The sequence below is a fragment of the Mustela putorius genome, unplaced genomic scaffold (genome assembly GCF_011764305.1).
Source record: "Mustela putorius furo isolate JIRA1106 unplaced genomic scaffold, ASM1176430v1.1 tig00000056_pilon_pilon_pilon, whole genome shotgun sequence".
Lineage (NCBI taxonomy): Eukaryota > Metazoa > Chordata > Mammalia > Carnivora > Mustelidae > Mustela > Mustela putorius.
In genome coordinates this window covers 8,006,284-8,028,584 of record NW_025421263.1, presented here as the reverse complement: position 1 = coordinate 8,028,584, position 22,301 = coordinate 8,006,284, and the positions used below count along the sequence as shown (strand labels likewise).

Below are 22,301 nucleotides of genomic sequence, written 5' to 3'. Positions count from 1 at the left end.
AGAGTTCAGAATTAGGCAAAAAGTTATCTCTCTTGCTGACTTGATCTGTTTTTTCCCTCATTTGTTTGTCTTTGCTTTACAAGCTGGACTATAAAAGTTATGTAACCCATTATCGTCCTTCTTTAGCCTGATGACTACAAAATTCAGTACTAAGCCTTGGAAACAGATACTGAACTTTTCTCAGTGAGGATTTCCTTATATAATTTTTCTTCCCATTTCTTTCCCATTCACTGTTGAATTTTTGTCTTATATGGTATATGAATGAATTAAGTCTGTTAGCAGCCAGATTTTTATTGTAAACTGCATAAAATCCATTTAGGAATAAGGAGATACAGAAAGATTCAATTAAAATTTAAGAAATGAAAATTTCTTAATTTTTAAATTTAAGATATGAAAAGAAAAGGCAATACAACAAAACAAGAAAAAAACCCCTGTGTTTTGAGATAACATGGCATAATCGTTTAATTTTTTTCTTTTGTATTAGCAGGTAAATTACACCTGTTACATTTTTTCTTTCCCAGAAGGATTTAGGGATCAAATAATTTGGTCTCTGTGAGAAAATGTGAGGCTGAGACAGATTGCTGAGTAGCCTGTGTGTTTACAGGATGGATGTACATGTCTTTAAATTGGGGACTGTTAGTATTTTTTATTAATCTCATTTGAATATTGAAGACAAAAAAATTAAACCTTTTTTAAAAAGCTTGACTTTACAATTTGTGATAGAACATAAAGGAAAAATTATAGTAAGGCCCACCTCTCCCTCACTATTTAACCAAGGTTTTGTAAAACTAGGACCAAAATTGTAGCTCTAAGGCACAAAATTATATTTCCATAATTTATTAGAAAAAACAAAATTTATTAAAAGGAGTTGTTTACAAGGTCTTCCTGTTCTAAAGTATCACAGCCAGTCCTGAGGTTGTACCCTCCCACCACCCCTTCAGTGTTTTTGGAGGTTTTCAGTATGTGACTAAGCATAGCAGGTTATAATTAATGAGGTTTTTTGTAGTTCTAAAGTAGTTTAGACTCCAGAAGCTTTTTCACTTGCAGACATTAAAATGCGAACAGCTCCTCTGCTCTTCCTTTTCTACAATTTCCTTTGTATCAGAGCCTATGATTGTGAAAAAGGGACATAAAGTAGTAATCTTGGATGATGGACATTAATTTCGTTCACAATATCTAGCATGATATATTGCTTTTATCCTTAAGATCCTTGAGTCACTTTTAAATAAAATCCCCAAATTAAGGCTGCATGTCTAATAGAGTTTGCTGTTAGAAGACTATAGCTAACCTTTTCAAACAAATATGTTGGATCCAACTTTTGAAAACATGGTATCTTTTTATGAACTCATGGAAAAGGAGACTCAGTCCTTTTGATTACTTACAGCATTCCGATGTTTGTGTCTCAAAGGGATATGGGGAAGTCATTCTGTAGTAACTGACGAAATACTTGTCAAATTGCAAAGACCATCCATTATTGTCTCCTAAAATAAAAATCAGAGAGCAGAAAAGTTTAAGAAAACAGAAAAAATCTGGTGTGTTGGGAAAAATAGTTCTCTCTTTAAAAGAAACAAGAGATTCTCAGACTTAGTAAGATAAACATCATCTGGGAGCTTGTTGACAATGTATATTTCTAGCTCCCCCACCCAGAGGTCCTGATTTTATAGGTCTGAGATGTGTCCCCAAGTCTCCACTATGGGCACTGTAGGTGCCTCTTCTGTAGGTGAGTCTTCTGCAAGTAGTATTTGAACCACATTTAAAGAAACAGTACTTTCTTAAGTACTGAAATATAGCACACTGTTCCTAGATTATTAGTTATGATTCCTTCAATAATCTTCTGTCATTTAAATTGATGTTGGAGGTGTGTTGACATGGATAGACAGTCATGGCTGTTAAAGAAAAGAAGAAAAAAATAACATGCTCAGCAAGATTGCATTCCTTTTTTTTTTTTTTTTTTAAGGGCACTCTGGTGTCAGGGATGGTTTTAAGAGGAAGGAGTACGAGACTAAATATCATCAAGTCCCAGGAGTTCAGATAGATAGTTATCAAACCATTCTGAACACCTACAAACTCAATAGGAGATCAAAGAGAAAAAGAGCGGCAATTCTAGGAACAGAAAAGCAACCACTTTCTGGAAGGTAGGACATGGGGAGAGCGATATACAGGAAGATAAATTGCAGGGGGAGGGGGGTGGCTCCCAGGAAGCAGTGGAGCACAAAATCAGAACTTTTAGAAGTCTACTCCACGGAGGGATGTCACTCCAGAGGCTAAGCCGGGGGTGCAGCCCTTGTGCAGACAGTGTGGTCTCACGATGCATGGGGTCACAAAAACACCAGGGGTGTCTGAGTGTCGCAGAACCCCCAGGTATCAAAGCAGGGAATCCAGCCGCAGAGACAGAGCTGAGGAGTGGGCTCTCAGCTCGGGGTTACCTTAAACCCTGATCTGAGGCAAAGTCAGGCCACTGCTCTTGGAGCAGAGACCATACAAGTGGCAGATCCAGGGAGACCACTTCCTTCTGTGGGAGGAGTGGCATGGGAGCACGCTGCAGGAGTCTGCTGCTGGGTTTGAAAGCTCCAAATGGGGCTGTATGCCAGAGATAGAAATGTTCAGTCACAGGCTGGGTGATGGGTGAGCACTCCTAATCCATCCCTTCATCATGTTTATCCTTATTTTTGACTATATAAATATATATATATATATGAAAGTTTTTCTTTCTTTAAAATTTGGGGAGGCAGTTTCTTCAAAAAGACCAAAATACACCCCAAATCAAGTGTGTGGCCCTATTCTATTCACCAGTCTATGTATGGCCCTGTTCTATTCACTATTTTTTTCTCCTTTCTTCTCCCCTCAGTTTTGGGTCTCTTCTGATTTGGATATTGTATATTTTTCTGGGGTCATTGTTACCTTTTTAGTATTTCTTATCTGGATAAAGTGACAAGGTGGAAAAACTCACCTCAAAAAAAAAAAAAAAAAAAAAAAAAAAAGAAGGAAGAGGAAGTACTGATGGCTAGGGACCTATTCAATATAGACATTAACAAGATGTCAGAACTAGAGTTTAGAATGACAATTATCAAGGTCCTAGGTAGGCTCAAAAAGAGCATTGGAGATACTAGAGAATTCCTTTTTGGAGAAATAAAGTCCCTTTCCAGATAAATAAAAGAACTAAAATCTAACCAATTTGAAATAAAAAAAAGCTTTTAATGAGGTACAATAAAAAATGGAGGCTCTTGGGGTTCTGGGTGGCTCAGTAGGTTAAGCCTCTGCCTTCGGTTCGGTCTCAGGGTCCTGGGATCAAGCCCCACATCGGGCTCTCTGCTCACTGGGGAGCCTACTTCCCCCTTTCTCTCTGCTTGCTTCTCTGCCTACTTTTGATCTCTCTGTCAAATAAATAAATAAAATCTTAAAAAAAAAAAAACGGAGGCTTGGGATGCCTGGGTGGCTCAGTGGGTTAAAGCCTCTGCCTTCAGCTCAGGTCATGATCCCAGGGTCCTGGGATAGAGCCCCACATCGGGCTCTCTGCTCAGCAGGGAGCCTGCTTTCTCCTCTCTCTCTCTGCCTGCCTCTCTGCCTACTTGTGATCTCTGTCAAATAAATAAACAAAACAAAACAAAACAAAACAAAACAAAACGGAGGCTCTTACTGCTAGGATAAATGAGGCATAAGAGAGAATTAGTGATATAGACCAAAGGATGGAGCATAAAGAAGCTGAGAAAAAGAGATATAAAAAACTACTAGCCATGAGGGGAAAACTAGGGAGATAAATGATACCATAAGATGAAATAATATTAGAATAATTGGGATCCCTGAAGAAGAAGAAAGAGAGAGAGGGGCAGAAGGTATGTTGGAGCAAATTATAGTAGAGAACTTCCTTAATTTGGCAAAGGGAATAGGCATCAAAATCCAGGAAACACAGAGAATACCCCTCAAAATCAAGAAAAATGGGTCAAGACCCCGTCATCTAAGAGTAAAATTTAAAAGTCTCAGTCACAAAGAGAAAATCCTGAAAATAGTTTGGGACAAGAGATCTGTAACATAAAACTGTAGAACTATTAGATTGGGGGCACACCTATCCACAGAGACCTGGCAGGCCAGAAAGGACTGGCATGATATATTCAGAGCACTAAATGAGAAAAATATGCAACCAGGAATACTATCATTGAAAATGGAAGGAGAGATAAAAAGCTTCCAGGACAAACAAAAATTAAAAGAATTTTTAATTCTTTTACAGTCCTACAGGAAATATTGAAAGGGGTCCTTTAAGCAAAGACCCTAAAAGTAACAGATGAGAAAGAAACAGAGGCTATATACAGTAACAGTCACCTTACAGGCAATAGAATAGCACTAAATTCTTATCTTTCAATAGTTACCCTGAATGTAAATGGTCTAAATGCCCCAATCAAAAAAAAAAAAAAAAAAACCCAGAATATCAGAATGGATATAAAAAAATAAGACCCATCAATATGCTGTCTGCAATAAACTCATTTTAGACCCAAAGATACCTCCAGATTTAAAGTGAGGGGGTGGAAAACAATTTACCACACTAATGGACATCAATAGAAAGCTGGGGTGGACATCCTTTGATCAGGTCAAGTAGATTTTAGGCCGAAGACTATAATAAGAGGTGAGGAAAGACACTATATCATACCTAAAGGGTCTGTCCAACAAGAAGGTCTAATAATTTTTAATATCTATGCCCCTAACACAGGGGCAGCCAATTATATAAATCAATTAATATATAAAAATCAAAGAAATGCATTGACAATAAAACAATAATGGTAGGGGACTTTAACACCCTGTTACTGAAATGGACAGATCATTTAAGTAAAAGATCAAAAAGGAAATAAAATCTTTAAATGACACACTGGACCAGATGCACATCATAGATATATTCAGAACATTTCATCCCAAAGCAACAGAATACACATTCTTCTCTAGTCCACATGGAACATTCTTCAGAATAGATCACATCCTGGGTCACAAATCAGGTCTCAACCAGTACCAAAAGATTGGGATCATTCCCTGCATATTGTCAGACCACAATGCTCTGAAGCTATAACCCAATCACAAGAGGAAATTTGGAAAAAACTCAAATACATCGAGGTTAAAGAGCATCCTACTAAAGAATAAATGGGTCAACCAGGAAATTAAAGAAGAATTGAAAAAAATCATGGAAACAGATGATAATGGAAACACAACTGTTCAAAATGTTTGGGACACAGCAAAGGTGGTCCTGAGAGGAAAGTATACAGCAATACAAACGTTACAAAGAAGTAAGAAAGGTCTCAAATACACAGCCTAACCCTACACCTAAAGGAGCTGGAGAAAGAACAGCAAAAAAAGCCTAAACCCAGCAGGAGAAGAGAAATCATAAAGATCAGAGCAGAAATCAATGAAATCAAAACCAAAAGGAGAGTAGAACAAATCAACGAAACTAGGAGCTGGTTCTTTGAAAGAATTAATAAGATTGATAAACTCCTGGCCAGACTTATCAAAAAGAAAAGAGAAAGGACCCAAATTAATAAAATCATGGATGAAAGAGAAGACATCATAACCAACACCAGAGAAATACAAACAATTATAAGTACATATTATGAGCAACTATACACCAGAAAATTTGATAATCTGGAAAAAATGGATGCTTCCCTAGAGACATATAAACTACCACACCTGAACCAGGAAGACATAGAAAACCTGAATAGACCTATAACCAGTAAGGAGATTGAAGCAGTCATCAAAAATCTCCCAACAAACAAGAGCCCAGGGCCAGAGGGCTTCCCAGGGGAATTCTACCAAACATTTAAAGAAAAACTAATACCTGTTCCGAAACTGTTCCAAAAAATAGAAATGGAAGGAAAACTTCCTAACTCATTTTATGAGCCAGCATTACCTTGATCTCCAAACCAAAGATCCCTTCAAAAAGGAGAATTACAGACCAATATCCTTGATGAACATGGATGCAAAAATTCTCATCAAATACTAGCCAATTGGATCCAATAGTACATTAAAAGGATTATTTACCACGAACAAGTGGGATTTATTCCTGGGCTGCAAGGTTGGTTCAACATCCACAAATCAATCAATGTGATACAATACATTAATGAAAGAAAGAACAAGAACCATTTGATCCTCTCAATAGAAGCTGAAAAAGCATTTGAGAAAGTACAGCATCCTTTCTAGAGATCAAAACTCTTCAAAGTGTAGGGATAGAGGGTACATACCTCAATATCATCAAAGCCATCTATGAAAAACCCACAGTGAATATCTTTCTCAATGGGGAAAAACTGAGAGCTTTTTCCCTAAGGTCAGGAACATGGCACAGATGTCCACGATCATCACTGGTATTCAACGTAGTACTAGAAGTCTTAGCCTCAGCAATCAGACAACAAAAAGAAATAAAAGGCGTCTGATTCAGCAGAGAAGAAGTCAAACTCTCACTCTTTGCAGATGATATGATACATATCATGATATATATATATATATATATATATATATATATATTCTTCTTTATCCAGTTATCTACTGATGGACATCTAGGTTCTTTCCATAGTTTGGCTATTGTGGAGATTGCTGCTATAAACATTCGAGTGCATGTGCCCCTTTGGATCACTACATTTGTATCTTTAGGGTAAATACCTAGTAGTGTGATTGCTGGGTCATACAGTTGATATTTTCAACTTTTTGAGGAGATTTTATGCTGTTTTCCTGAGTGGCTGCACCAGCTTGCATCCTCACCAATATCTTTCATGTCCTGACTTGTTAATTTTAAAACCCAAAAGCTGCACTCCAAAACTGCTAGAACTGCTAGTGTAAGGATATAAAATCAGTGCACAGAAATCAATTGCATTTCTATACACCACAGAAAGACAGAAGAAAGAGAAATTAAGGAGTTGATCCCATTGCACCCAAATGCATAAGATACTTGGGAATATACCTAACCAAAGACACAAAGGATCTGTACTCAGAAAACCATAAAGTACTCATGAAAGAAATTGAGGAAGACACAGAGAAATGGAAAAAATGTTCCATGCTCATGGATTGGAAGAAAAAATACTGTGAAAATAACTATGCTACCTAGAACAATCTACACATTTAGGTCAATCCTTATCAAAATACCATCAATTTTTTTCAAAGAAATGGAACAAATAATCCTAAAATTTATATGGAACCAGAAAAGACCCTGAATATCCAGAGGAATGTTGAAAAAGAAACCAAAGTTGAAAGCATCACAATTCCAGACTTCAAACTCTATTACAAGGCTGTCATCATCAAGACAATATGGTACTGGCACAAAAGCAGACCAATAGGTCAATGGAACAGAATAGAGAGTGCAGAAGTAGACCCTCAACTCTATGGTCCACTAATCTTTGACAAAGCAGGAAAGAATGGCCAATGGGAAAAAAGACAGTCTCTTTAACAAATGGTGTTGAAAAAATTTGACAGCCACATCCAGAAGAATGAAACTGGACCATTTCCTTATATCACACACAAAAATAGACTCAAAATGGATGAAAGACCTCAATGTGAGATTGGAATCCATCAAATTCCTTGAGGAGGACACAGGTAGCAACCTTTTCGACCTGAGACACAGCAACTTCTTCCTAGAAACATTACCAAAAGCAAGGCAAGCAAGGGCAAAGTGAACTATTGGGACTTCATCAAGATCAAAAGCTTTTGCTCAGCAGAGGAAAGGATCAACAAAACCAAAAGACAACCAACAGAATGGGAGAATATATTTGCAAATGACATATCAGATAAAGGGCTAGTGTCCAAAATCTATGAAGAACTTATCAAACTCAACATACAAAGAACAAATAATCCAATCAAGAAATGGGCAGAAGACATGAGTAGACATTTCTAAAAAGAAGACATCCAGATGGCCAATAGACACATGAAAAAGCGCTCCATATTACTCGGCATCAGGGAAATACAAATCAAAATCACAGTGAGGTACCACCTCACACCAGTCAAATGGTTAAAATTAACAAGTCAGGACATGAAAGATATTGGTGAGGATGCAAGCTGGTGCAGCCACTCAGGAAAACAGCATAAAATCTCCTCAAAAAGTTGAAAATATCAACTGTATGACCCAGCAATCACACTACTAGGTATTTACCCTAAAGATACAAATGTAGTGATCCAAAGGGGCACATGCACTCGAATGTTTATAGCAGCAATCTCCACAATAGCCAAACTATGGAAAGAACCTAGATGTCCATCAGTAGATAACTGGATAAAGAAGAAGTTATATATATATATATATATATATATATATATATATATATATATATTTTCAAAAAATGAAATCTTGCCATTTGCAACGACTTGGATGGAACTAGAGGGTATTATGCTAAGTGAAATTAGTCAATCAGAGAAAGACAATTATCATATGGTCTCTCTGATTTGAAGAATTTGAGAGGCAGGGTTGGGGGTCGTGGGGGTTAGGGAAGGAAAAAAATGAAACATGATGGGACCAGGGAGGGAGAAAAACCATAAGAGACTCTTAATCTCAGGAAATAAACTGAGATTATTTGCTGGGGGTTGGGTGGGAGGGATTGGGAGGCTGGGTTATGGACATTGGGGAGGGTATGTGCTGTGGTGAGTGCTGTGAATTTTGTAAGACTGATGATTCACAGATCTGTACCCCTGAAGCAAATAATATATTATATGTCAATAAAAATAAATAAATGAATAAATAAATTAAAAAAATAAAAAAGTAAAAAAAAATTAAAAAAGACAAATTCTCCTCTGAATGCTTACATATTTTCTCATCCAAATTTTCCGATTTTGATATTAAACTCCTGTATCATTTAAAAACCCTCAAAATAGTAAAAGTCTTTCTCTTGAGAGAAAGAAAGAAAATAATTTTTGTTCACAGAATTCCTTATGACCTTTTAGTTATTTTTATACATAAGGGAAAATGAAACCAATCACATGATAAAATAGACTATGAATGGAGGTGTAGGGACAGCTTCTCTGGAGGTCTTTGCAGATAGCACAAGCCTTTACCTTACTAGGAGAGTTCAAGTGTGATCCTTTCCAGAGGTTCTAAAATTTTTTGGTAATGTTGTCAGGACTCTTTAAGGATGCATAAACATATGAGTGGTTGATAAAAACTATAAAGTTTATCCTGTTTTTATAAGCTAGTGTTAAATCTAGCTTTAATTTTTTTTTTTTTTTAAGATTTCATTTATTCATTTGGGAGAGAGAGAGACAGAGATAGCGGCAAAGATAGAGAGAGCAGGAGTGGGGAGGAAAGGGAGAAGCAGGCTCCCTGCTGAGCAAAGAGTCCAACTCTGGGTTTGGTCCCAAGATCCTGGAATTCTGACCTGAGCGAAAGGCAGATGCTTAACTGACTTGAGCCACACAGGTGTCCCAAATCTAGCACTGATTTTATAAATTATTTCTACCATAGATATGTAATTCAAATCTGAGACTTGAATGCAGATATTAGAACTTTGTATAGTCGCATGGATTGGATGACATTGTCTAGATCATATCCATGGTTCCAGCTCTGATCAGAGGACTTCCAAATTACAGCTCCAGCCTGCACTTTTTCTACTGTGATAATACATGCTCAGTTTACTACGGGCATCTCAAATTCAACATTTCTAAAATGCAATTCATTATATTTTTCTATATAATCTTGTTACTCCTCCTAAATTATCTGGATTGGTGAATGGTCTCCACAATCTATCACACTGCCTGAAACTGAAAGGTTAAATTTCTGGGAATTTGCTCATGTCTGATGAAATATAATTTGTATGATTTCTCCTCTTCTCCTGGTAATTTTCTTATTTTTTCACACTCATTAACACCTCCATGAAGATCATCTTTGGAAAAGGAAATGCATAGTACCATAAATGCTATTTATACTTGTAAAATTAGACTTCCTTTTATAAAGAAATCCTAGGAAAAGTGAAAAATTGGAGAGATTATTTAAACATTGTTTTTAAAATATTCTCCTTCCTTTAGCATGCTTCATTAGTTTTAAAACTCTTTATTTTGTCTGACTTTATTAATTTTATTTATTAATATATTGTAATATATAATTATATTATATATATATATATATGGTTAATATATAATTATAATATATATTTTAATACTATATAATTATTATATAAAATAATTTATTTGTTAAGTATATAATTATTTATTTATTTAAAACTCTTTATCTAATTTTTTTTTGTCTGATTTGTCTGACTTCAAAATAAAGGTAGCAAAGTAATAGAATGGTATCTCAATTCAGAGGGAGATAAGCGATGGTCCTTAAGTTTATCAACCACAGACGTCAGCATGAGATCCCAGCTTGGTACCAGTAACTAGGTGGCCAGGAACAACATCTTACAAACAGCAAATACCAGCCATCAAATACCAAGGAACCAGTTCAAGTTGCCTCCCCAGCCTCTCCCATGATGAGGATGACATTTCAGGCAGAGAAACAGGAAGAAGGGAGGAAATTGGAAAGATTGAGCTTGTATAGACAAATAGAGACAAGTTATTGAGACCAGGGTGGATTTTTTGCAGTTTGATCCTCCTCTTTCTATAGTGGGTTTAGAATGCTTTTGTGTTCTTTAGAAGTTGGTAATTTAAATCTATGTTTTCCAGAACTCGAGCAGCTAGGGTTCTTGTTACAGATAAGTTTCTACCATTTGGATGCATGCAAGTGAGACTGGAAGTTTGAGATACCGGTCCTGTGGGTATCTAGCATGAGCTGGCGCAGTTACTGAAGCCAGGCTCAGCGTTCATTTTTCACAGGTAAATAGATGACTAGCACTAGAGAAACACTTGTGACTAGTGGCAACAGCAGCAGATGCTTCCTGATCTTGAACTTGTAATGATTGTGGTTTTTTTCCCCATTCCTGACTCCTGCTTCTATAGCCTTTACAACTCTATGAACACCTTCTTCTTTGTATGAAATCTCTTTTTCCTAAGGGCTCCCCCTGCAAACCCTAATCTAGAGTGGTTTCTGTTTCCTTTTCCCAGAGGGGATTGCGGATAACAGACTCTCAAGGATGGAAACATTGAATTGATGATCTGACCTGGCTGGTTTTGAAGATAAAGGCAATACTGTTACTATCAGAAAATAGGACTCTCAAAGGTTATGGAACACTGTGACAAAGAAGTTACTTAAATGATCACTTATGGCTTCTTCATGACATGCTTCTTAGAAGGCTACACTCTGGCACAGTGGTTGTTATGATAAATCATTAGAATGAAACTGGGGAATTTCAAGGGTTTTGTAATAAGACAGCTATGGAGATGTCCTGGAGAGATTAATGCAAGGAAATGAGAAGCCCAGAGTTTCACACTATTAGTTCGAAAAAGTTCAAAGAATCAGGGATCTTCCATGACTACTCTAAGATAATCTTATCTCTTGTGATCTCAGAGTTGATGTAACCTCAAATCAGATAGAATCTGATGCAATGGGTTACCAAGGTTACAGTAGAAGCCCAATTCCTGTGTTGTTATCTCCTTTAAGTGAACATCAGGATACTGATTTGGGAGGAGAGAGACCCTTTGAACTGTAAAGAGACATTTAAATGTGTGGAGTTGAATTTGAATACTCCAAATCCCAACCCCATGCAACCTCTCCCATCAGCATAAGCAGCTCCCATCCTTGGTCCCATGATTGTAGTTGGAGACACGTTAGTTACTTTACTTGAGGTAAACAACTTGTGAGGTCTCTCCAGGTCCCACATTTTGAGCTTCTTCTTTGACTCCCAGCCTATTATAAACACACCACAGGAGCCAAGCATAAATTGTACTTAAAAAATGAAGATTGACATACCAAAAGATTTTGCTTGGGAGCAAATGGGAGACTTGCTGACGCCCACTCTTATAGCCTTACTGGGAATTTTCTAAGTATATGATTTCTGTTCAACATACCTATAATGGGAACTGTTTTATGTGTTAAACCCTGATACAGAGACTGTTTGAATTATTGGATTAAAATATGGTTTAAGTGTGACTGGACATTTACAGCATTTGGGGAGCTTAAGTGGAACCTCATGAGTGATGCCAAAGTAGTGCATTTTTTCTGAAACTCTGAGCTTCAGTGTATTTGACTTTTGTGGTTTTGCTACAGAAATGACACTTTTTCAACATTTTTCTGCATCTCCCATGTGGGTTCTGTGGACAGGGTCAGGAGCCTTACAAAAAAAAAAACATACTACTCTTCTGGGCATCAGAACTATTTGTATTGCTTCTCAGCCTTTTGGCTAAGATTAAGTGCAGAATTTTCTATTTGTTTCCTTGGCTGTCAGGTTTTGGTTTGTGACATTGTCTTATCCCCTTTTCCTGGTCTGGCTGTGTTTATTGGCTTTTTGGCAAGTTTTTACTTTTAAAAACTTGGTTCATATCTTTGGGTATAAGAAAGGAAAATTCTGTGAGAGATTTGATTCCCCCATTTTATTTATTTATTTATTTTTAACGTAAAAAGGATTTTACTTATTTATTTGTCAGAGAGAGAGAGAGAGGGTGCAAACAGGGGGAGCAGCAGGCAGAAGGAGAAGCAGGCTCTTAGCTGAGCAAGGAGCCTATTGTGGAAGTTGATTCCAGGATCCTGGGATCATGACCTGAGCTGAAGGGAGACGCTTAATTGACTGAGCCACTTGGGTATCCCTTGATTCCCCCATTTTAACAGAGAAATTGAGTATTAGCACTTAGCACTAAGAAAACTTGTACTTAGCAATTACCTTAGGTACTTTATTTTGTCCACATAACTCTCTTTGATCATTATTGTCATCTCCATTTACAGATGGAAAACTGCTTCTAAGAAGTTGAAGTGTAACAGATTATTAAAAATTACTAAGGAGTGAAAATAATAAAATTATTTTCATATTCTCTTTTCTAGGCCAAATACATGATTTATCAGTTGATAGTCTACCTATAGAATTCCAACTTTTGTGTGATGTCGGCTTTAAATACCTAGTTATTGCTGTTTATTACCTATTTTTCTGTTTTCTATTTCATTTCCTTCATCGAGGCTCTTACATCAGAATTGTATGAACAATACAAAAATTCATTAAAATAACAACCAGAAATAGTTATCAACTGGAATCTACGTCCATTGCTATTGTTACTTATGGAATCAGTGAAAGCATTGTAAATCATTAAAATATTACTAAAAATTAATTTTAAAACAAATTAATTTTCACATGATTTTTTTTTAACACATTTATAAATGTTACAGATAAAACAAGTAAGATAAATCATTTGGCTCTGGATATGTTGAGACAGTAATTATTTTTATAAGCAAGTTTGTTATGTATCTATAGAGCAAGGGACGCAGTGGTTTGCAAAGGTCTGAAGACTTTCTCCTTGCAGCCTGCTAGCGCCTTACTGGCTTTGTAGGAGGAGGATGTACACACCCCATGTTCATGTTCATGTTCCTGACACGTGGCCCAGACCTCAGAAAACAGCCATGGAAATCAGGTGAGGTGACAGCATTCCAGAACACAGGGCTGTTTCTGTGGTTAGTGTTTCACTGCTTTGAGGAAATTTATGAGATCAGGGGTTGGGCCAGTGCCAGTGGATGTTGATTTTCGTGCCCTCAGGTTCTTTTTTTTTTTTTTTAAAGATTTTATTTATTTATTTGACAGAGATCACAAGTAAGCAGAGAGAGAGGAGGAAGCAGGGCTCTATCCCAGGACCCCGAGATCATGACCTGGGCCTAAGGCAGAGGCTTTTACCCACTGAGCCACCCACGTGCTCCTCATTCCCTCTGGTTCTTAGCAAGCCCTGTATTAAACTGAACTTTAACAAATGAACTATTTAATGTGCTGCTTTTTTTTTTTTTTTTTTTTTTTTACCATTAACTGATAGTGCAGTGCTTAAAATCCCAGGCTTAGGGCCCTGGGCTAATCCTTTGTCCCTCACCACTGCTCTCTATTTTAAGAGGTTCACTGTATATGGCCTGGGTTGCAACATTTTGGTCAAATAAATTCACACTGTGTAGTTTTTGATGCTGTTTCTCTTTTCCCATTTCCTTCCTTTCTTCCTTCGTTTCTTTCTTTTTAGATTTATTTAGTTGAGGTGCCTGGGTGGCTCAGTTAGTGAACATCTGCCTTCAGCCCAGGTCATGATCCTGTTGAGATGGGATCAAGCTCCACCTTGGGCTGTTCAGTGGGGAACCTGTTTCTCCCTCTGCCTCTGCTGCCCCCCTTGCTTTTGCTCTCTCACTCTCTCTCTCTCTGACAAATAAATAAATAAAATCTTGAAAAAAATAGATTTATTTATTTATTCTAGAGAGAGAAGAGGGAGAGAGAGAGGAAGGAGAGGTGGGAGTGGGGGCAGGGAAGGGTAGGGATAGGGGTGGAGAGAATCTCAAACAGACTGCCCTCTGAGTGCGGAGCCCTAGGCAAGCCTCAGTCCCTTACCCCGAGATCATGACCTGAGCAGAAACCAAGAGCTGGACATTTACCTGACTGAGCAACCCAGGAGCCCCTCTTTTCTTTTTCTTAATCCTATTCCTCTTCTCTCCCTTTCTACCTTATTGTACCTCAACACAACACAAACACATGTATGTACACACAGAGTGGAAAAAAAAAAAAGAAAAAGGAGGAGAAGAGAGGTGATATCAGGATAGATGCTGGGAATTTTAGAATGCAGAAAGAAAGAGGACAAAACTGCTTCTACTTCCCGAAGATAGAACATATCTTTTCCGGGGAGATCTCTTTTTCAACAGCAACATCTTCAAACACACCAGCCTTTTAGTAATTAGCTTTTACCTTCCTTTCCGCCTTCCTAAAGCATTTGCTTCTTCCCACCCATTACTTCCTCCCACCAGAAGGCAGGAACATAGAACATAGGAATTGTAGCCAAAATTGCAAAGTTGGAAATTTCACATTTTTAAGAAAACAGCTTTTGGTATATGTGTTGCTGTATTTTAATTCCTTCATTTTTAAGGGTGTCTGGGGCAGTCCGCAGAATGGTTTTTCACACTTGAGTAATGATCCCACTGAAGTTTGATTCTCTGACTTCTCTTGAGGTATTGCAGGGTAGTGTAATAACACTGTCCCCAAAGAACAGTGTGGTAGGGATTATGGGTCCCTATGTGTTGGTATTGCTGCATGAGTAGCAATGATGACAGATATATATGTTTACTAAAAAAGTGATTTTTCTACTAAAAAAAATGGTGTAATGATGCTAGTGTTAAAAAGGAGACACCAGGCCCCAAATGGTATCGCTGGTGCTAATCCCCCACATCAGCAAATGGAAGGCTTAATACTTAACCTAAATGCCGTCTGAATGCCCTAGGAATGTGACCTTGAACCAGCCAACCTGAAATTTCCGGGTCAGCCCTAGGAGGTAATCTGCTGATAAACCCCTTCTGTTTCTCTTAGGAGGGCATCCTTGCCTAAAACAATGCATTCTTTGTTAATAATTTCCCTTTTTTGGTTCCCTCTATGCCTTTAGAAACATTTTCTTTTCTTTTTTTTTTAGATTTAAGATTTTATTTATTTAGTTGAGAAAGAGAGAAAACAGGAGTAGAGGAGAGCGGCAGAGGGAGAGGGAGTGTGGCAGGGGGAGAGGAAGAGGGACCTGGGGTTGGGGAGCAGGGAGAAGTGGATTCCCCACTGAACGGGCAGCCTGATGTGGGGCTGGATGTGGGGCTGGATGTGGGGCTAGACACAGGGCTGGGTACAGGGCTGGTTATGGGGCTCGATCCCAGGACCTGGGGATCATGACCTGAGCCAAAGGCAGATGCCTACTGAGGGAACCAGGCGCCCTAGAAACATTTTCTTTTCTACAGCTCAACAGAGCTTCTTTCTACCTACGAGTTTGGATGCTGCTTGATTCATGAATTGTTAAATAAAGCCAATTTGATCCATTTATTCAGTTGAATATTTGTTATTTAACATAGTGTGGATAAAAATGAATGACACAGACCAAGAAAAATCTGGTGGCACATGCTGCCTGCGCTCAGTAGGTATTTGCTGAGTGAATGAATGAATGAATGAATGAGGTTCTATCCTCAAACACACTTCAGAGAAAACCCAGTCTCTTCTTCTACAATAAAATTTGGGAACTGGGGCATTTACTGAAAACACAGTTTTCCAGGCTCTTCTACTGGACATTCTGATTTATCTGGTCAGTACAGGTCAGTATTAGCACTAAATAAGATTAATGCAAATGGTCCCTCATTTAAGGGCACTTTGCTTCTATCTGTCTTATTATACTAACTATAATCTGCTTCATACTATGCTTATTTATATGTGTATTTTATCTCCTTATGGGAGTATAGTAGGAAATAATATTACAAACTTCACACATTTTTAAATATACTTCAGTGACTTTAGAGGTACTTTTAACATATTTAAAATGTGGCACAGGAAATATTAAAACATTATTTCACTTGCACCAAGTATTTGTTATAATTTAGTTTTATGGAAAAGTAGATTACACATTAGTTAGAATTCCCAACAAAGGCACCTCCCCTGCCCATGCTCTCAGATTCTCCTGGCATGGGGTGCAGGACAGGGGTGGGAGTTCAGGGGATGAGGTCTGGATGCTAATCAAAAGGTCCAAGTTTCTTTTCTTTCTTCTCTCTCTTCTTGAAAATATGTTTTTATTTATTTTAAGTAGGCTCCATCCCCAACGTGGGGCTTGAACTCATGACCCCGAGATCAAGAGTCACATACCAACTGGGCAAGCCCCAGGTCAAGTTTCTTGAATACATTAATTTGCTATGGTGTTGTATTAGGCTTCCCTCTAATAATTTCCTGGGATTCTCCATGAGAAGAGAGCTCTGTGGTGAAATATGTTTGGAAATGCTGTGTCCTATATCAGCATTTAGGATTAATAGTGCGTGTTGGCATGAGGAAAGGAGAAGGCAGGCGTTAAAAAATTATCTTGAATTTTGTTGAATTCTTGTTATAAGATGCCATACATTTTGGAAAGTGTTTGCTTTTGCATTTGCACAAGAAAGAGTATGCCTAGATCACTGGTTTTGGAAATGTAGTTCCACGACCGGCAGCATCCGCTTCACTTAGGGACTTGGAAGAAAGGGAAATTCTTGAGTCTCATTCTGGAGGCATTGAATCGGAAACTGGAGATGGGGCTGAGCCCTGTAGGTTTTAAGAAGCTTGATCTGCTGAAGCTTGAAAACCACTGCTCTGCACTCATTAATCACTTTCTAAGTGTTCCAAATACAGCAATAAAATTGTCTGTACATCGGGAAGTGAATCATTTCAAAATGTTAATGAGTGTGATGTTCATCTGCTGTTACATTGTTAACAATGCAGATTTCTGGACTTACCTACAAGGTCAGCATTTCACTCAGAACTCTCACTCCTCTCACCAGCCCCCGGGGACAGTGCTGCTGTTAGTTCTGAGAGCTGGCTTCCCAGAGTTCCCACAGATTTGCAGTTCCCACAGTTCAGCACTGAACTCCTGGGTACTTTTGATATTTGGATTTTGAATAATCAAAAGTTAAGGGACTCGAGTCTGAGAGGTGGTCAGCAAAAGGAGGATATAAGGATGCTGCTCTGAACAGTCTTCCTCTTTTATTAAAATGAAGGCGTGGGGCGCCTGGGTGGCTCAGTGGGTTAAAGCCTCTACCTTCGGCTCAGGTCATGATCCAAGGGTCCTGGAATGGAGCCCAGCATTGGGCTCTCTGCTAGGTGGGGATCCTGCTTCCTCCTCTCTCTCTGCCTGCCTCTCTGCCTGCTTGTGATCTCTGTCTGTCAAATAAATAAATAAAATCTTAAAAAAAAAATGAAGGCGTAAGTACTATGGGTTACAGAGCATACCTGCTGATTGATGAATGAATGAATAATTTTAAAGTCTGGATTTACATAAAGTGAGCTTTCTGGATTCTTAGACATTTACTCAATTCTCAGCATCCATTCTCGGGACATAAGGAGAATCTTTTTCTCAGAAAGTAATGATCCCCAATGTAAATGTGCCCTGGGCCATTAGAATAAACCTTTGGATGCCGGTTGGCCAGGCAGAGCAGTTCTCCCAGCTAACTATGTGACAATAGTAGCTTGCTGGACAGAATGCATTAACCTCTTTGTAGGGCCTTAATGTCTTTGGAGGCAACTCTGAAGAAATTAAGGGGTGTGACGTTATCCTGGGCCCATTTTAAAGGAAATTAATGCCACTGAAGAAACTGTCCTTTGTGGCCTATCTACTAGGAAGTGTCCTGAGATGGAAGTCTTGATGAAGCTAACCCAAACAGTGCTAAGCATTGTTGGATAAACAAACTTGAGGTTAAATTGAGGTTTGTCAGGACGCCTGGGTGGCTCAGTCAGTTAAGTGTCTGCCTTCAGCTCAGGTCATCATTCCAGGACCTGGGATCAAGTCCTGCGTTGGGCTTCTTGCTCAGCAGGGAGCCTGCTTCCTCTTTTGCCTGCCACTCCCCTTGCTTGTGCCCTTTCTGTTCTCTTTCTCTGACAAATAAATAAAATCTTAAAAAAAAATGAGGTTTGTTGAGCAAAGGGGAAAAAGAAAAAAGAGAGAGAGGGGGCAAACCAAGAAACAGACTCTTGACTCTAGAGAACAAATTGATGGTTCCCAGAGCAGGGGGTGGGGATGGGTGAAATAGGTGATGGGGATTCAGGAGGGCACTTGCTGTGATGGGCACCGGGTATTGTATGGAAGTGTTGAATCGCAGGTGTTGTATACCTGAAACTAATAGCACACTGTATGCTAACTAACTAGAATTTAAATAAAAGCTTAAAAAAATAAACTGAGGTTTGTCTGTATGGAAAAGTCAAACGTTCAGCTACTTAGGTATTTCCAATGTTATTTTGAGAATGAGAAATAGAAAACCAGGTATTCTTTTTTTTTTTTTTTAAAGATTTTATTCATCCACTTGACAGAGAGATCACAAGTAGGCAGAGCGGCAGGCAGAGAGAGAGAGAGAGAGAGAGAAGGAAGCAGGCTCCCCGCTGAGTAGAGAGCCCAACGTGGGACTCGATCACAGGACCCCGAGATCATGACCTGAGCCGAAGGCACAGCGGCTTAACCCACTGAGCCACCCAGGTGCCCCGAAAACCAGGTATTCTTGAACATACAATGCATGGTTATGTATTAACACATACTCATGACCCATGTCATTTTTTCTCTTGTGTTTTTAACCTTAAAAAAGGTTAGCCACCAACTTTAAATGGAATATTCTAAAATGAGCTAAGTTCTACATGCTTGGCATTGCCATCATTTTGACAACTGGATGAAGACCTGTATTTTGGAAATGAAGGAATATTTGATGTTCCAGAATTTTCAATTCAGGCCCAATTAAAAATTAAAGGAGTCCTTGAATACACTTTAAACATTCTTAAAATATTTTTAAAGTTTTAAAAATATATGTCATCACCATCACACTCATAAATAAATTACTGTATATCTAATTCTCATAGGTTAGGAAGCACCAAGCCAGTGACAGGTAAATATTTTAGGGTATTAACAAAGTTTTCCTTCCCTTGAATTTTTTGCATTCTCTGTCCTTTTTCCTACGGCAGGCAGCTAAAATTTTCCACTTTCATTACCTTGGGGAAAGGGCAAGCAGAAGTTTTCAGATAACGAAAGGAGTCAAATTCTAAGCATTCAATTTTCAAAGGCCTATATTTGAGGGTTGAGATTTGGAAAAACAAAAAAAGAAGGGTGGGATTTGCTGTTCCTCATCTGCATAGGATACCTGGGCCAGAGAGGGAGAGAATGGAAGGGTCTTCTTGCCCTTACTTTTCCCTAGGCAGCAGAAGCTGGGGGAAACCAGAAACTCTTTATCTTCCTTATGTCTGCAAAGACCTTATTTCCTAATAGGGTCACATTCTGAGGTTGTAGGTGGACATAAATTTTTAGTAGTTACTAGCCTACTATAACACTCAAAATGTATTAGAAGAGATTTCTATTTCCCCTGTGGATTATAGAAATACTAACATGGAAACAGAATAGCAAACGTCTTCACCATTTTTCCTGTAGACATCCTTGTCCTCTGCTAAAGTGAGGAATGGTCAAAGAAGGAGTCTACAGAGGGGCGACATCAGACCTCGGGTCTTTATGGTAGAGTAATTCAACGGGGCCCCGACAGGGGGATGAGGTGGGTGGACATAACTTCAGTGGGGAGTCCTCTTTGTATGACCATCTGCTTATAATACAAAAGAAGGAAGGCAAGCAACTTTCTAATCTGGAAATGCAGAGTGCTTTTTAAATAAGAATGTAGAGGTAGTGAACAAATGCTATAGTATCTGAGAATTTTATTCTACTTTAATATTTAATTTTTACTACTGAGTTAGCACTCCACTTAAAATGGACATAAATGATTTCTCAGTGAGGGTCCTCACCTTTTTGTAATCCAGTTCCTTCAGTGTTTACCCAGATGTATTCTCCCAAGTATCTGAGAGTTTTAGCTGAAAAAGTGAAAGGTCCCCCTTTTTTTGGTTTGTTATTCTTGCAACAAATACTGCTCTAATGATTCTTTAAGACTTTTTTTTTTTTAAATTTTTTTTTTTTTTGTTCTCTAGCCTGTTTGATTGCATCTGTGACGGTTCTAAGAAGAAAAATGGTTTAGTGATACAACACAAAAGCATATGAAAATTGTATGAGAATTATATCAAATGGTATAACTCAGGGAAAAAATTATTCATTTCCATGTTGAAGTTTATCAATCAGGCTCAAAGTTATTATAAAAATGGTGCAATTGATTTTTATAAATATATGACAAATGTTTTGTTCCCTGTGTCCAGGAGCTCTAAAAAATAGTAAATATTTCCTTGAAAGATATATCAAACAAGAGACAGATGAAAATGGGGGGGGGTTGCTGGCGCTTGGTTGGCTTGGTTATTAAGCAGCTGCCTTTGGCTCAGGTCATGATCCCGGGGTCCTGGGATCTGTTTCCACATAGGGCTCCCTGCTTGGTGGGGAGCCTGCTTTTCCCTCTCTAGCACCCCTGTGCTTGTGTTTTTTCCCTTGCTATCTCTCTCTGTTATAAATAAAAATAAAATATTAAAAAAATTTTGTATTGCCCAAATATTTTAGAAAGAAAGGGATTTTTGTGAATCCAATGGAAAATTTTAAATCTATTGCTTTTGTTCACACTGTGTCCATGAAAAATGTTCACTGAGTAGATGTGTTATACTTTTTATACTGAGACATTTAATTTTATTTTTGTATTTAGTAAGTTATTCCATTATCAAGAAATTATTTTTTAAAAGAAAACTGGGAATTCAATAGTCAAATCAGAGTGCTTCTTTAAAATGCCTGTGATAATACAAATGTTCTATTTTTTTTCCTAAATATATTTAGTTCATATTCCAGCTCAATATATGGGGAATCAGTTAAATTTATTTAGTGGTGCTTTCTTTTTTTTTGGTAACTGCTAAATTTTATTACTACTATTTTGATTGGACTTACTTTTCCTCTTTAATAATTATCGTTGGTGTCAATGTTAAGTAGTTTAGAGGCATATTTTTGGATATATTTTAAAATATCTAATTAAGGAAAAGTCACCCCCTTCCATTACAAGAAGATTTTTTATTTGGCAATATACTGTTAAGTCGTAAATAATCCCCCTGAAAATAATTTTAGCTGTGGATTTTTCTTTTACTTATATGTTAAGATACTGTATTTTATGTGATCATAAATATACTTAATGCTGTTTATTCAAATATGCACGAGTTTTACATATTCTGAAAACCAACTTTCTGACTTGATTTAATTAGCATTAAACAGAATATAAGCATGAATATCTTAAAAACTAACAGCCAGGGGAATACAAATACTATAAAATGAGAAGAAAAATAAAAAACCCATGGCTGGTGAAAGGAATTCAGTAATAAGATGCAAAAGAAATAACTGCATTTCATCATTTTTATCACCAGAGTCCTAAAGGTGGTGGTAAAATTTTGTTACCTTTCGTGGGATGTTTCAGCCTACTCACTCATGGACAGCAACAATGTGTCAGCTGACCATTGTTGAGGTTTTGACCAGAGTTCAATTTTTTTTTTAAAATATTTTATTTATTTATTTGACAGAGAGAGAGAGATCACAAGCAGGCAGAGCATCAGGTGGAGAGAGGGGGGAAACAGGTTCTCCCCTGAGCAGAGAGCCTGATGCGGTGCTCTATCCCAAAACCCTGAGATCATGACCTGGGCCGAAGGCAGAGGCTTAACCCATTGAGCCACCCAGGTGCCCCTTTTTTTGGTATTTCTAGATGACTGCAACAAAAAACAGTGTTAGAGTTTCTTATGGAAATGAACACATTTGGTAATAATGATTTTTGTTTGTTAGCAAGTGAGCACGCTGGCATAGTGTATGGAAACCTTGATTCTAGTTTATTTCTACTGATGCTACTATTT

The 22,301-nt window shown here is 37.9% G+C and overlaps 1 protein-coding gene across 2 annotated transcripts in view; it reads right to left on the bottom strand.

The window, feature by feature from the left end:
• RXFP1 (relaxin family peptide receptor 1) overlaps positions 1–22,301 on the bottom strand; it is a 99,209-nt gene that overhangs the window by 39,779 nt on the left and 37,129 nt on the right. The window contains exon 3 of one of the 2 annotated variants that reach the window (XM_004777317.3): positions 1,383–1,481. In XM_004777317.3, the coding sequence (XP_004777374.1) occupies positions 1,383–1,481 (99 nt within the window). Of the gene's footprint in view, positions 1–1,382; positions 1,482–22,301 lie in introns of those variants that run through there. The other variant, XM_013048289.2, reaches the window with a different exon arrangement.